General features: G+C 30.8%; 2 protein-coding genes across 3 annotated transcripts in view; one reads left to right on the forward strand and one right to left on the reverse strand.

Moving 5' to 3' along the window:
* Positions 1–262: 262 nt before the first annotated feature.
* On the forward strand, positions 263–4,696 carry LOC123719036 (pyruvate dehydrogenase [acetyl-transferring]-phosphatase 1, mitochondrial). The gene is made up of 4 exons (XM_045676123.1): positions 263–905; positions 1,122–1,260; positions 1,768–1,934; positions 2,235–4,696. The coding sequence occupies exons 1-4, from the start codon at positions 708–710 to the stop codon at positions 3,222–3,224; spliced, it is 1,494 nt and encodes a 497-aa protein (XP_045532079.1). The 5' UTR covers positions 263–707; the 3' UTR covers positions 3,225–4,696.
* A 924-nt stretch (positions 4,697–5,620) lies between these two features.
* LOC123718602 (frequenin-1) overlaps positions 5,621–13,732 on the reverse strand; it is a 100,310-nt gene continuing 92,198 nt past the window's right edge. For both annotated transcript variants that reach the window (XM_045675253.1, XM_045675251.1), the window contains 6 exons: positions 13,261–13,285; positions 12,608–12,656; positions 12,248–12,337; positions 10,506–10,584; positions 10,155–10,243; positions 5,621–9,721 (listed from right to left, as the gene is read on the reverse strand). In XM_045675253.1, coding sequence (XP_045531209.1) covers positions 9,554–9,721; positions 10,155–10,243; positions 10,506–10,584; positions 12,248–12,337; positions 12,608–12,656; positions 13,261–13,285 — 500 coding nt within the window. In that variant the 3' untranslated portion in view covers positions 5,621–9,553. The remainder of the gene's footprint in view (positions 9,722–10,154; positions 10,244–10,505; positions 10,585–12,247; positions 12,338–12,607; positions 12,657–13,260; positions 13,286–13,732) is intronic.

Raw genomic sequence — 13,732 nt, forward strand, 5'->3', positions numbered from 1 at the left:
AAGCCTGTATGATCTCCTAGTATATTCAACAAGCATTTGCTTAGTGTACTTAAATTATAATTATGTTTAATGATTTCAGTTTAATTATTTAATAATATTGTAATTGTATCTTCTCGGTAATTAAAAATATTTAGTGATATCAATTTTAATGAAATTTAATATATTGAACGCAACTTTGATCAGATAATTACTTGAATATGAGTTGGCAGATATGAATTTCAGTTGTCACGATCCAAAAACAGCTAGTTCTTGTTCAGGTCAGGTCAGGGATAAAAATTCAATTTTTAAACAACTTCAAAAAGTAATATTAAAAATAATAGATTTTCTGTACAAAAAATCCTAGTTTGTGGGTTTGCTACAAAGTTATGACACTTCGATGACAGTAAATTAAATTGACACTCCACTACTATATCTGTGGTCTTCAGCTTGCCGCCTGCGCATAGGTCACTATAAAAAAATACACTGAAAAAACTTCCAGTGTCAAAATTTCTACAAAAATAAAACAAACACAGTAGAAATATAGCTTCATATATTTAGTCAATTATCGAATATCTTATATCTTGGTCTTAATAAGAAAGCGAAGTTTCAGTTTAGCCACAAACCTCGTTCAACTTATAAATTACCATTCTTTACATTTATTTTTAAAAACGTATTGTTATAATTTTTGTGTTGCATAATATGGCCCGGTAAACAAGTCAATTATAATTATGAATTATTCTAATATTTGTATTATACTGAACGGTTGCATAAAACTAGACCGCGGCTTACGGCAAACAGTTTTCTTTAAAAACGGTCATTGTTACAAACAAGGTATATTTAGGAGTTCTGTACGTTGCCTTCGAAGCTACCCATACCTTAGACAAGCTCAGGATGATAGTGTTACGGTGCTTCCATCTCCTCAGGAGGTATTTGAAATTATTTTAGTACTAGAAATAGCATAGTACAACAGACCCAGGCAATACATAGAATTTCAAAAGGACTGAAATTTAACCTACATTGCACAAGTAAAAGTAAATCATATTGTGGTTACCATGATAATTTATAAATGTTTGATTTTATTGATGTAATATAATTCCACTAGTGTGCGTCTTATTACATAAATATATTTTGGTATTTTCTAGGTGACAGCAACACTGAGAAAAAATGAATTTAACAAAGAATTCACATATGGCACTATAAAATCCTATGACTCAAATCAATTGGCTTCAAATAATCCAATTGAAGACACTAGAAGTGAGGGTCAATGTATTTTCACTCCAGGTACATACATACTCATTAAAAATTACCATTTATTAATAAATCTTCAAAGGACATCCAATAAGTGTCAGTAAAAGCTTACTTGCTTTGATATCACAACTATTAGCTGCAGGAAATTCTCTAGTAATATAATTTTATTAGCAGTTCTTTGTAAAGTAAGAATGATAATGATTAGTATAAAATTTAATTATTAATTAAAATGTGTATAGTACAACTTAATAACAATATTAAGTTGTAAATAATACTATAAGTTGTAAATAATAACAATATTAAAGGGTTTCATTTTAAATTGTCAGTTTAATAAAGTTGAAAGCTTTTACTGTGTTGACTAAACTTTTAATACGTGTAAATTATATCACTTTGTTTATATTCTTTCGGCGTGAAAATAGTATTTTTTTTGTAAGTCTTTCTAATTTCATACTTCTTACTTAAAGAAAAAAGAAAACTAACCACATATGTCTGGCTTTTACCGAAGTGTGTGTGAAACATTCACTATGTTTTTTTTTCCAGGCTTTTTAATGGGAGTCTTTGATGGACATGGAGGTCCAGCTTGTGCTCAGGTTATATCTAAACGAATGCTAAAGTATATTGCTGCAAGTCTATTATCTGTACATAATTTAGAGAAAATTAAAAAACAGGAGGTCATGGATAATTTGATAGAAACATTCAATGATAAGGTGAGTAGATTTATGTTCCTTTACCATCTTTATAGCGGCCCCATTTATCTACAATACAATTCTTTAACTAGATGATGCTAACTACTCAGAAAAATCCTATTGTTGTGGTTTGAAAGATCAATTGATATTTTATTTATCTATTCAAAGAACCAATGTTCAAATAGGTTCTAATATGTACTTGTCTAGTCCTGAAGGACTATGGAATTTCACTTAAATGTAATATTTGTTAAAATCTTAAGTTGACTAATTATTGAAATGCGGTGGTAATAAGAAAAATTATAATTTTGTTACACTTTACAGGCAGATATAGTTCAAGATTTAAAAGTGATATATGAAAAGAGTTTTCGGAAATATTTAGATGATTTGTCAAAATTGCATGAAGAAGGTGATGTTGATGTTCAAACTTGTTTGGAAAAAAGTATACTTCATCTAGATGATGACTTATCAAAGGAAGTCTTAGACCCATACTCAACCGATGGATTTATCAACCACAAAACATTATCTGTTGCATTGTCAGGTGCTGTTGCCTGCATTGCCTATATTGATGGACCTCATTTATATGTAGCTAATATTGGTGACTGCAATGCTGTCTTAGGGACTATGACTGAAGAAAATGAATGGATCTCAAAGAAGATAACCAAAGAGCACAATTCAGAAAATATAGATGAACTAAAAAGGATATGGAATGAACATCCAGAAAATGAGAGAAATACAATTATCAGACGTGATAGACTCTTAGGTGAATTAGCACCATTAAGGAGTTTGGGTGACTTTAGATATAAATGGTCAGCTGACATGTTAGGAAAGCTTGCTGTTCCTTTAATAGGTCAAAGAGCAATCCCCGCAAACTATCATACACCTCCATATTTAACTGCAAAGCCTGATGTCTTCTATCACAGACTGACTCCAAAGGACAAATTCTTAATTATTGCATCAGATGGAATCTGGGATATGATGACGCCACTCCAATCTGTGAAATTAGTTGGTGAACACATGAAAGGAAAAGTGTTTTTCAATCCACTTAAATTGCCAAAAAAGAACATTCAGTTGGGTGATATAAATGAGTTATTATTGCATAGAAAGGAGAGTTTAAAAAGTAAACCAAAAGATAGGAATGCAGCAACCCATTTAATAAGGCATGCTATAGGTGGTACTGAATATGGTGTTGATCACTCAAGACTCGCTCATTTACTCAGTTTGTCACCAGATGTCAGTAGAATGTTCCGAGATGATATGACTGTTACAGTTATTTATTTTGACTCAGAGTATCTTCGACAGTGCCCGGCTTAAGTGGTGATATTTGTGCCTATTTAAATTTATTGCGCTGTGAGTGTTTGTTTTATCACAAATTTTTATATTGCTCATGCACTTAAGTCCTCCTTTATAGAATGAAATATTTGATTTTTCAAAAGTTTGCTCATTGTATATCAGAACTTGTGCATTGTTAATTGTGTGATTTGTAAATGTAATATTTTTTGTTGTTTATAGTGTCACACCTTTGTTTAATGAGTAGTCACCTACAAGTTTCTTTACTTTATTATGGACACCTAAACTAATGTTTGGCCTAATTTCACAGAATTGTTAACATATTGAAGATTGATAAGCTAAGCTTATGCCAGAATATTTACGTATGAACCTTTAAAATACTGTTTTCAATCATGATGAAATTTTGTTTTATATTAAAAATGTTTCTTGTTAGTTTTATTCCTTGTTTAGAATTTTCCTCATTTTGTTGTTTCTTAATAATAATTTTTTTTTCTTTACAGCCTAAACTTTAAATTTTTTCCAAATCATTAACATATGTATTTATTTCTCTGGCACTTATACAAAAAATAAAGGGAATAGGAACATTTGTATATACAAAATGATGTCACTATGTATATCAATTCTTAAAAGTAAATATATGTTGACTGTCTAGATGATGGTAATTTCATGATATAATAGGTTTTACTTATATGATATTTATGGTAAATTCTGGTAATTTCGTGCATATACTACGATGCTGAGAATTATATTTCTACTCAGTGGATTCCTTTCCTAAAACTAAAAGAAATATTTGTATCTACTGTTCTGATTATCTTAATTGGCCGGAGTGGTCTATAAAAATATTTAGCTTTAAATGTTGCATACACATTAATTTTATGTTTTCCAAGTTAAAGCAATAAATACATTATGTCATTATTTTATAATCACTATTTCTATTTCCAACTCTTGCATGTTGTGGTAACATACCGGATAATGGGTGGTCCTTTGAATTAATGAGACACACTTGACAAGCTCAAAAAAGTTGTTTATTCAGAAAGGTTGTGTGATTTCATTTTTGTTTTATTAGTTTGTGTTAATTTCTTTGCATGTATATTATATACTTAGAACAATCAAACAACAAAAATGCATGTCATGTGTTTAAGATTTTATTATATTGAATATCTACCTCAACTTTAGTTTTTTTTCCTCAAAGTTATATCAATGTAAATACCATTACACAAAACAAATTAATATATAATTTGTGTGATAACTTGTGTTACCTTCTTGCCATATTTATAACTTAAAATTAAAACGTTATTTTTACTTATAAATATTAACAAATAGCATTCGTATATACGACTTTTACCGAATATATGGAGAACAGTATTATATAGTACTGCCAACCATTGCATGATAGCCTATTTATTTAAAATACATGAAGAAACTGTCATAGAGTTTGTGATAAGTGTAGGTCCTTAAAACTATAATAAATAATAAGTTCCAACTGCTAAAATGCTAACTGTCTCCAAAATAACAATATTTCTTGTATTTAGTGATTCGTCTTGTATTTAACAAAGTGAATTAAATGTATAAAACGATAGTTTAATTATTTATTTATATTGGGGTATGATCATCTTAATCTTTTTATTCCCATAAGCGAAATTATACATCGAATTGATGATTTAAACCTTCTTTGGTTTTAAGTCGATTAAAGTGCCTTTGCTAGTATATTGGTGTATCCTAATTTTATATGTCGCAGAAAAGTTGTTATATCAGAGAGTTAATTGAATCTCTAGACAGTTAATTAAATGTCGATATTCAACCAAGTCGCTAAAGTTTCGTCAGACAAGTGAGTGAACGAAACGTTTAAAGAGTTTCCTAAACATTCCTAGGCAACAAGACTAACCTAACCTAATCATTTACAATGAAGCAAAACACGGAATATCCAAGCTCTCAGTTCTTCACGATCATACCGAAATTACAATAACAAATGAAATAATCATGGCGGAGGCTTGTTTTACATTATTAATCAACACGCTGGCTTTCGGTCAGACAGATAGTGTAACGTTTAACGTTTTCGATGCTGCTTTATTTAAATAAAACTGCTAGCGGCTTGGTTGAATATCGACATTTAATTAATTGTCTAGAGATTCAATTAACTCTCTGATTTAACTACTATACTGCGACATATACACCAATACGCAACGAACGCCCACCGAGAGCTACTGAAGTTTCTTAAAATAAATATTTTGTAACAATTCAAGTATCTTTTAGTATATTACAAGTCTAGTATTTTCTTTTAATTACATCTGTTTAATGTTCAATGAAATAACATGAAATAAAACTACATATTGGTTAAAATTAAACAACGTTACCATATCAACATCTTTATTAATAATTTATAATAAAAGTGAATATTAGTAGTAAGTAAAGTAGGCAATTACTATTTACACAGAATTACTAATTTCAAAAATATAGAATGCAGCGAACTGAACTTCAAATTGTTTCTTACAAATGTGACAGATGCCAAAATTTGAAAAGAATTTACGAAATAGAACAACACAGTATCAAACAACAACTATAGTCTATACTATGGGCAATATTTAGTGATGAGAGTAAACGCTAATTGTGACTGTGTCTAATCCAATAAATCTAAGTATCGACTGAATCTGAGGGTTAGTCTACGTCAAATACGTGTATGAAAAATCTTTAGATTTATGCACGCCTTCCACAGCGAGCGGAAAGTACCCATTACGGCCTCCGCTACATTTTCATACATGCCGTCTCCGCTTTGGTGGAAGCACATGTATGAAAGTCATCGTTACCAGTATAGCGGAGTCCGTAATGGGTCCGTTCCGCTTGCAGTGGAAGGCGGGCATTAGAGTCGCTTTACACTTAGCGAGTAGCGATTAATTGATACAAAACAGCTGCCAAAATCACGGATATATAAATACTTTAATATACTTTTTACGATATATAACTGGTAATTTAGTAGAATATTTGCAAAGAGATGTATGCGATGGATAATCAAAATTACATTTCTATCAAAATTGATTTTTTTTCAGTTCGCTGCTGACAATCGATAAATTATGGAAATGTTTAACAATTATAGCATCATAGTGTCTCTGACCACTTCTAAAAGGTAGCTTATACAAATACGAATTAGAAGTTATGTATTTTATCTCTTACCTAGAGTATTCAGCAAGTAGTGATCAAAGTATGGTTAATATTGAATTTAAAAGGCTGTATGTGCCTATTCACATTTTACAACAGACACCTAACAACTATATTTACTACATAAACGCACGACACTTGAAAGTTGTATTAAAATTTCTAAGAAATTATAAGTATAGACATTTGTGGTATATTTCTTGAAATGGTTTTGTGAAAAGGTTTTAAAAATAAGCGGAGTTAGAAGCGTTATTTCTGTGTTGTCTGTTTAAGACTTGCCAACTACAATTCAAATGCAAACGTTCACTTAATACAAAGCACAGCCCGCAACGGTTATCCTACTCTAAAAAGTCTACTTTGTTATGACTTATAATGCTTGAAGCCTTAAACTTACCTACAAATTGACAAGCATTTGTTTTTTCACTTTTTGACAAATAATTTTTAAATTTCAGATAATTTCCTTAGTTTAGTAGTAGCTGCAGCAGTCCCGACGTTTATGTATAAAATTTTGATGTTCTTTAAATCCGACATGGAAACTTTGGGGTTTCGCAATACAAAATCTTAACATTGAAGTCGGGGTTGCTATTTATTTGCGAAAACAATTGCTCGAATCTCAAAACTTAATTTAAAAAAGTGCAATAAGCACCACAGGCGGTAATTTTTTTGCACGAATTAAGTAAATATAAATGCAAGTTATGTACGTCAATACTTATCTTTATTTTACTATTAAAATTCATTTAATTCAAATCTTCCTTAATGCTACCATCCACAACCTTACTCGCCATTACACATTTTAAATTTTTCTTATCCATTTTAATTTTATCCAAAAATTTAACGACAAAACGCCTTACATTAACTGTTTTATGTAAAATTTATCTTTGATTTTTTTATAATTTTTGAAGTTGGGTATAATGTTTCTAAAGTATATCGGGTTGTAAAAACCCAGCGTACGCAATATGCCAAAACAGATTGTATTGTCACAAATACGAAATACAACAATTGTCTGCCTGGATCGTAACACTTAAAAACCTAACAACTTTTAACAACAGCAATATTTGAATTAAATGCTATCTGATGACTCTGAAGTGTTATAAAATATATGATTACTATCCTATTATATCCTGAAATTGGAAATAAGAACGGTAAGTTGTTTACACAATGATTCATGATTTCATTAAAAGATTTAAAACTGTGAAACATTTATATATGACGCCAAGATTTTAATAAAATATTCTTTGTTATTATACACATATAAAGTATACAATCGATTACTGCCTTATTAATTCTTATTAGCAGACAGATAACAACTCGTTTCATATAGCAACGAACCAATCCATGCTTCGAAGGATTTTATAGACACCTAGCCCACAGCTGAGCAACAGAGAGGGTCCCTTTTCGTTTACAAATGTTTATGAACAAGGATGTAGATTTTATTTGAAATATCCAGTAAACAGCTAAATGTGTGTTTGACATAAATGCATAGTTCTATATATGATTTGTATGAGTGAATATGTTTCTATTTATGAATCGATAAATAGTTACAAAATTTGTATTGTGCAAAGCGGTTGGATTTTTCTTTTTTACGCAGTTTGGCATATCATTATTAAAAGTGCAACAAATGCTTATAGACTAATACATATATGGAATGTTTTGTACTTAAAATGTTTGTCATGAAACAGTGAATATGGTTATATAAGATTTAAGAATTGTTATCTGTGATCTCTCGCTCGGATTTGCTTTGCCACAAAATGTTAATTATTACTTTGTAGTTGACATAAATGGCATGAGTATTTTATCAAGTCCTTTGTACATAATTTCAAAATGGGTCAGGGATAAGACAGCCTTAGGGATGTCTGCGTTCACGGATTTTGAACATGCTCCGTCAATGACGGCATTGATGCTTCGATCGGCCAGAAAGCTGGAGATCTTGCATAATTTGTTGGAGAGGCCCTACATAGGCTGGAAGCTATGAGAGAAGCGCTTTATGGCACACCCGATCGAAGGTTTTCGCTATATCCAAACAAACCGCAAGCTCCTCCTCGTAGACTCATTGCTTCTGCACATATATGGGTAAGGTCAGTTGATCGACCACTCTAGATATGGCCTGGAGATGGATATTGTTAATAGCTCCTATTGTTTTGTAGATCAAGGAGGTTATGGCTTTAGGAAGATAGTTTGAGAGGATGCTATCAGAATCGCTCTGTTTATGAATATCCAAAGAAGTTAAGACTTTTTAAATATTCATGACGTAAAAAGATGTCGGAATATTTCTGGTGCAGTACACTTATTTTATGTTCTATTAACTGTAGATTTTGTTGTGTAGATGCAATAGTTATCTTTAAGTAACATAACTCCTAAAGAAACATTAAAACTGTCAAAATTAACGGAAACGTTGCTCTTTCTGTTCTCTACAAGTCATTGATTTTCGATTAACGCTATTGTTCTGATAAACTGATCCACAGAGAGGTTCTTTTGTTCTTCTGATCTTTTAAGAGGCTTTCATGACTGTTATCAGTGATTCATTGTTGTCTTAATCCTTATATTAATTATTATGAACTTTATTTCATATAACTTTAACCAGAATCAGAATAAGAGAGCAAGAGTTTTCGGATGAACGTCTAATTCAAAGAGCAATTTTGACTTTGTAAAGTGACCCAACACGTCATGGATACGACACTCTAATCCTGAATTTATAACGCTCCAGCATGGGTCTCTATTAAATACTACAAATTTAACGGCTACAAAATCATTATATTTTTTAATGACCAAATATTATATTCCTAAATATTCAATTATGTTAAACGGTATTTGCGTGTTTAAAAATTATGAATCATTTGGGGTTTTTTACGACAGAAACATTTTTGTGTCAGATGTTTTACCTTATTTTAGTAATTATACACGACCATGTCGTAATTTTTTTCCTTTGTGTAGGGTACAACACACAATATTACAGAACAAATATGGTACTCAATTTTGATCCATAAATACACCGATAACAAATTAAAAGAAAGTAAATCCAATTATAAACCCGTTATGCAAGATTAAATAATACCAAAACCTACTGTTTTTATTTAAAATATGTTGTTTAATATACGAAGCAGTCCATAGTAATGGACATTCTCATTTTGAAATCCAAAGTAGAATGCAACACGTGGCGTTAGTATTTAATTAAAGGAGAAATCCGGCGAGAGAATGACTGTCGATTAATCTCCCCCAAGGGAGAGAGCTTGTACAATGCGAGGGTCGGCCTTACTGCCCTCACGAAACTCCTCCAGTGTTAGCCTATCGTCGTGATTCTTGTCCATTTGGTCGAAGATCTTGTCGACGCGCTTTTGTGGGGTGTTTTCGTCCTCCGGTTGGGGTGTTTGACCCTGAAACATTAATAAATCTCTGTGTTTATGAATCGATAGTTAATTTGCCGCCTATTATACAAAAATATTTTTTACTGATACCGTGTTCGTATATGTGTTACGAGTAGTTCTCACTCAACAGATACTTGCAAAAAAAATATTGGTTTAGTTTCTTCTTTCTTTTTCTCCCATGCGTTCTTGAACATAATTAGTTAGGGTCAGATATGTTTTATCACTTTGTATGACAAAACATTTGTCCACTATTTTATTTGATATTGTAAAAGCGCTATTGAATAGTCGAAAATTAACTAAATTTTCGTATAAATGTATTTAGCATCCCTGAAACCCACTGAAGCTTTGTGATGTTTTGTGTGCGTGTTTTAGTAAGTACTTCGGCTAATTAACCTTACAAAAGCTGTGCATGTGTTTTTTTAACTGGAAAAATGATACTTACAACCATCTGATATATAGCATCCACTATGTTATACATCTCGTCTCGTGTTATATATCCGTCGTTGTCCACGTCATAGAGTCGAAAAGCCCCTAAAATGTTAAAGATGTTAAGACTAAAGAATATGTTTTTTATCTTTCCTTGCACACAAACGCAAAACGCAAAAACTGCAGTCAAGAGGTAGTTTTAATATTGCTTTTCCCTTTCTATAAATGCGCTCATAAAGATTGCTGTTGACAACAAGTTAAAGGTTCAGATTATTTAAAATGACGTATTTTTGTGTGTTGCGTAAATTTAACCAATTAATTTACGCTACTGTATTTACATTTTACATAAAGTTTTTTAAATACTTACAATGCAATTTTTCGTCCAAATTTCCTCTCGATGTGACAGATAGGGCTCGTATGAATTCTTCAAACTCAATTGACCCATCCTGCAAAAGTATGAAAGATTGGTTTTCTTATTTAATTATATTTATTGCGTTAGGTATATAAAAAAAACGTATGTGTACTTATGTACACGCGTTATAACTTATAAGTTATACCTCTTTGGCGTAACAAGATAAATATCTTTTCAACAATTTTATTCTACGTTTGTAGAAAAAACGACACTAAAAAAATAAAAAAAATGTTGACTATAGCTAACTTCAGGTTGTCATTTTCCCCTCACGAGCCAAAAGAAGTATAACTTCAAAAATATTATTATTTATGAAATCAGGAATAAAACTATTGAACTGTCCTTATCATTTTCGTCCTACTTAGAAAGCGTTTAATGTTATTTTTTAAGAATACTCAGTGGAAGTTTATCAAAAGAGTAGGTACGCTTCTAAGGTAAGGTAAGAACGATCTCCTGAAAATAATCATAGACCCTTAAGCTAATAAATTAAAAAAAATATTTAACTCGAGAGCCTTGCCTTTCACCTACGTATTATTGTTAATAAAAGAAGACTAACATCTGTCCGAAATCTAATTTAAGTGAGTGCGGCATATTTTAGAGCAAGTTCAAAAAAGCTCTGGTGATATTTCTTGTGGTAGAATAAAGTGTGTGTCCCACGTTTTTGTTTTGAAACCAATAAGCATACTTCGAGTTTAATTGGTATAAAAGCAATAGACCAAACAACAAACCACCTTTGGTTAATTTTATCCCTTAAATAAAATTTCTTCTTACAAAATTGAAGAATTCAATAACTTTATATTGCAGAGGCTTAACGTTTCTAATACGGTTGATTTAACATTCTTGTTAACTTTCACGAATTTCCTGTTGTGTTATAATTCATATAACGAAGGCGTAATGGTGGTAGTAAACGATTATTCATGAAATTAACTTTTGAAATGCTTTTGGGCTTTAGATGATAGGATTTTTAGGCATACTGTACAATTTCAAATAGAATCCGAGTAATAACTAGATCCCCCTGCCCCTAGTTGAGCAATATTTGTAAAAATGCAACACCAACAAGCACGATAACTTAGGCCCCACAACTGCAAATTGTTCGGTATGTCATTAAATTAAGAGGTCGCCCTATTATATAACATTGACTAACCGTGTCGGCCTGGGTTTTTGAAGATTGTATAATTAGTAGAAATTTACATAGACATTTTTTAAAATTAAAAAGTATTTCGGCTATCACTAGAATCCAATTCGTTCACTAACGAGGCCTTATGAATATTTACCACTGCAGTGTTACCAAGTTCTAGGTAAATAATGGCAATCGGTATAATTTGGATAAATATTTTACCAGCTTTGAGCTTATCTCAATACTCTGTGAAGTCATAATGACATGTTAACAGTACAATTTTTTTTAATTTGTAGCCTTAACTTATTTCCTAATGCAAAAATATCTAATTATCTCATGTGTTAGTGAATATTTTTTACAGTTAGTATGTATCAGGAACAATCTCCAGTAAAGGCCTCCTCCAGCTTAACAGTACTAAGGAAAGTTAAAATGTTATGAGAATTTCATGTGACACATAGTAAACATAAATATAATAAATCTAAAACACGAATGGGTTTATCATCATGACATATTAATTAAAATATAGACTATATTTTAATATAATATAGACTACATTCCCGATAAGGTTTATTTGCAAACTTACGTTGTTTTCATCGAAGACTCGAAATACAAGTGAGGCAAATTTGCTCGGGTCACCTTGAGGGAAGAACTGCTTGTAGATTTTTATGAAGCCCTGAAACAATTGGATAAGATTTAGGCTAGGATTTTACATATAAAAGAGCAAATGACAGAAATGGATGTTAATAATTTTGTTTCTTTTAAAAATTGATTTAATTTGACTATCAAGTTTTAGTTAATGAATTTTAAAAAAAATGTGTTGAATTTTAGTAAACGTTAACATGTCTACAAATTTATGAATAGTTTACAGCAAAATATAGTTTTCAATGTTATATAAATATGGACATTACTAAAGAAAGTATTATAAAAAATAAATGAAACACACCTGTTCTGTTAATAAGCCGTTAGGACAGTCTTTTAGAAATCCTTTGTGCCTGTAAAAGTAAAAAATTGTTACACGCACATTTCAAAACTTCATAAACGCGAATTTGTTACATATTGCCTTGCTCGGTTGCTGTACTCATAGTGTGGAATTAGGTCAATAATTTAAAATAAATATATTCATTTTTATCAAAGCAGGTAAACGTTATAATACAGAATAGAGTAACTCTAATTATCGCACACGAACTATAGAAGTGATTTTTGAAGGTAATGATTTACTTAACTGTGAACTTATTTTCCGTCCCAGCCTAAGATGTTGAATTGGAAACTCGATATCCTTTGGTAGGACAGCCTATATATAATCTTTTTATGACTAGTTAATCTATATTACAATGTCTTAGTTTAATAAAAGATACAGCACGAAATGTCGCGGTTTCAAATTATAGCGATAATTATTGCGATTTTCGTTTCCCCTGGAACGAACGAAACTAAATTAACAACCTATTTATTCTTTTAGCATAAAATACTAATTATAAATGATATAATTAAAATGTTTATGACGTCGGTTTTTATTAAAAACAGTTAATTTATCACTGTTTATAGCTCAAAATAAATTAAATGCCTCATTGAGACTTAATTAAACATTAAATAACTTACCAAAGCCGTATCTCTTTTTCGGTAACTGAAACAAGTAATATCTTTATTATAAATTGTTACCAAAGAAAATGTAAAATATTTCTAAAAACATCTGAAAGATTTTCCTGTATAATTCAGTGTCATAAATCAAGTAATATCCAGTGTACACAAACACTTTTAACAACCAGCAAAATAACCAGTGGCTACAAGCCTTGCTTAAGTTTTCTGTATGTCTTGGCCTTCTTTATAGGAAATTGACTGCCTTATGTGCTTGCCATACGTTTTCTTGCTTGCTTTATGGTTTGTTCGCGCACTAGCAAGTATTAATTGCACACATAATAAGTCGGAGTGCACAAACTCTGGGTAATCAGGTAAATCCCTTATCTTACTCTATATATTTCTATAATGTTTATTTCCTTTAATTATTATATATATATATATATATTGTTAAAATCGTTATTCATTTTAATTACAAAATAAGGTTAATTAATGA

Source organism: Pieris brassicae, chromosome Z (genome assembly GCF_905147105.1).
Source record: "Pieris brassicae chromosome Z, ilPieBrab1.1, whole genome shotgun sequence".
In the NCBI taxonomy this organism is placed as follows: domain Eukaryota; kingdom Metazoa; phylum Arthropoda; class Insecta; order Lepidoptera; family Pieridae; genus Pieris; species Pieris brassicae.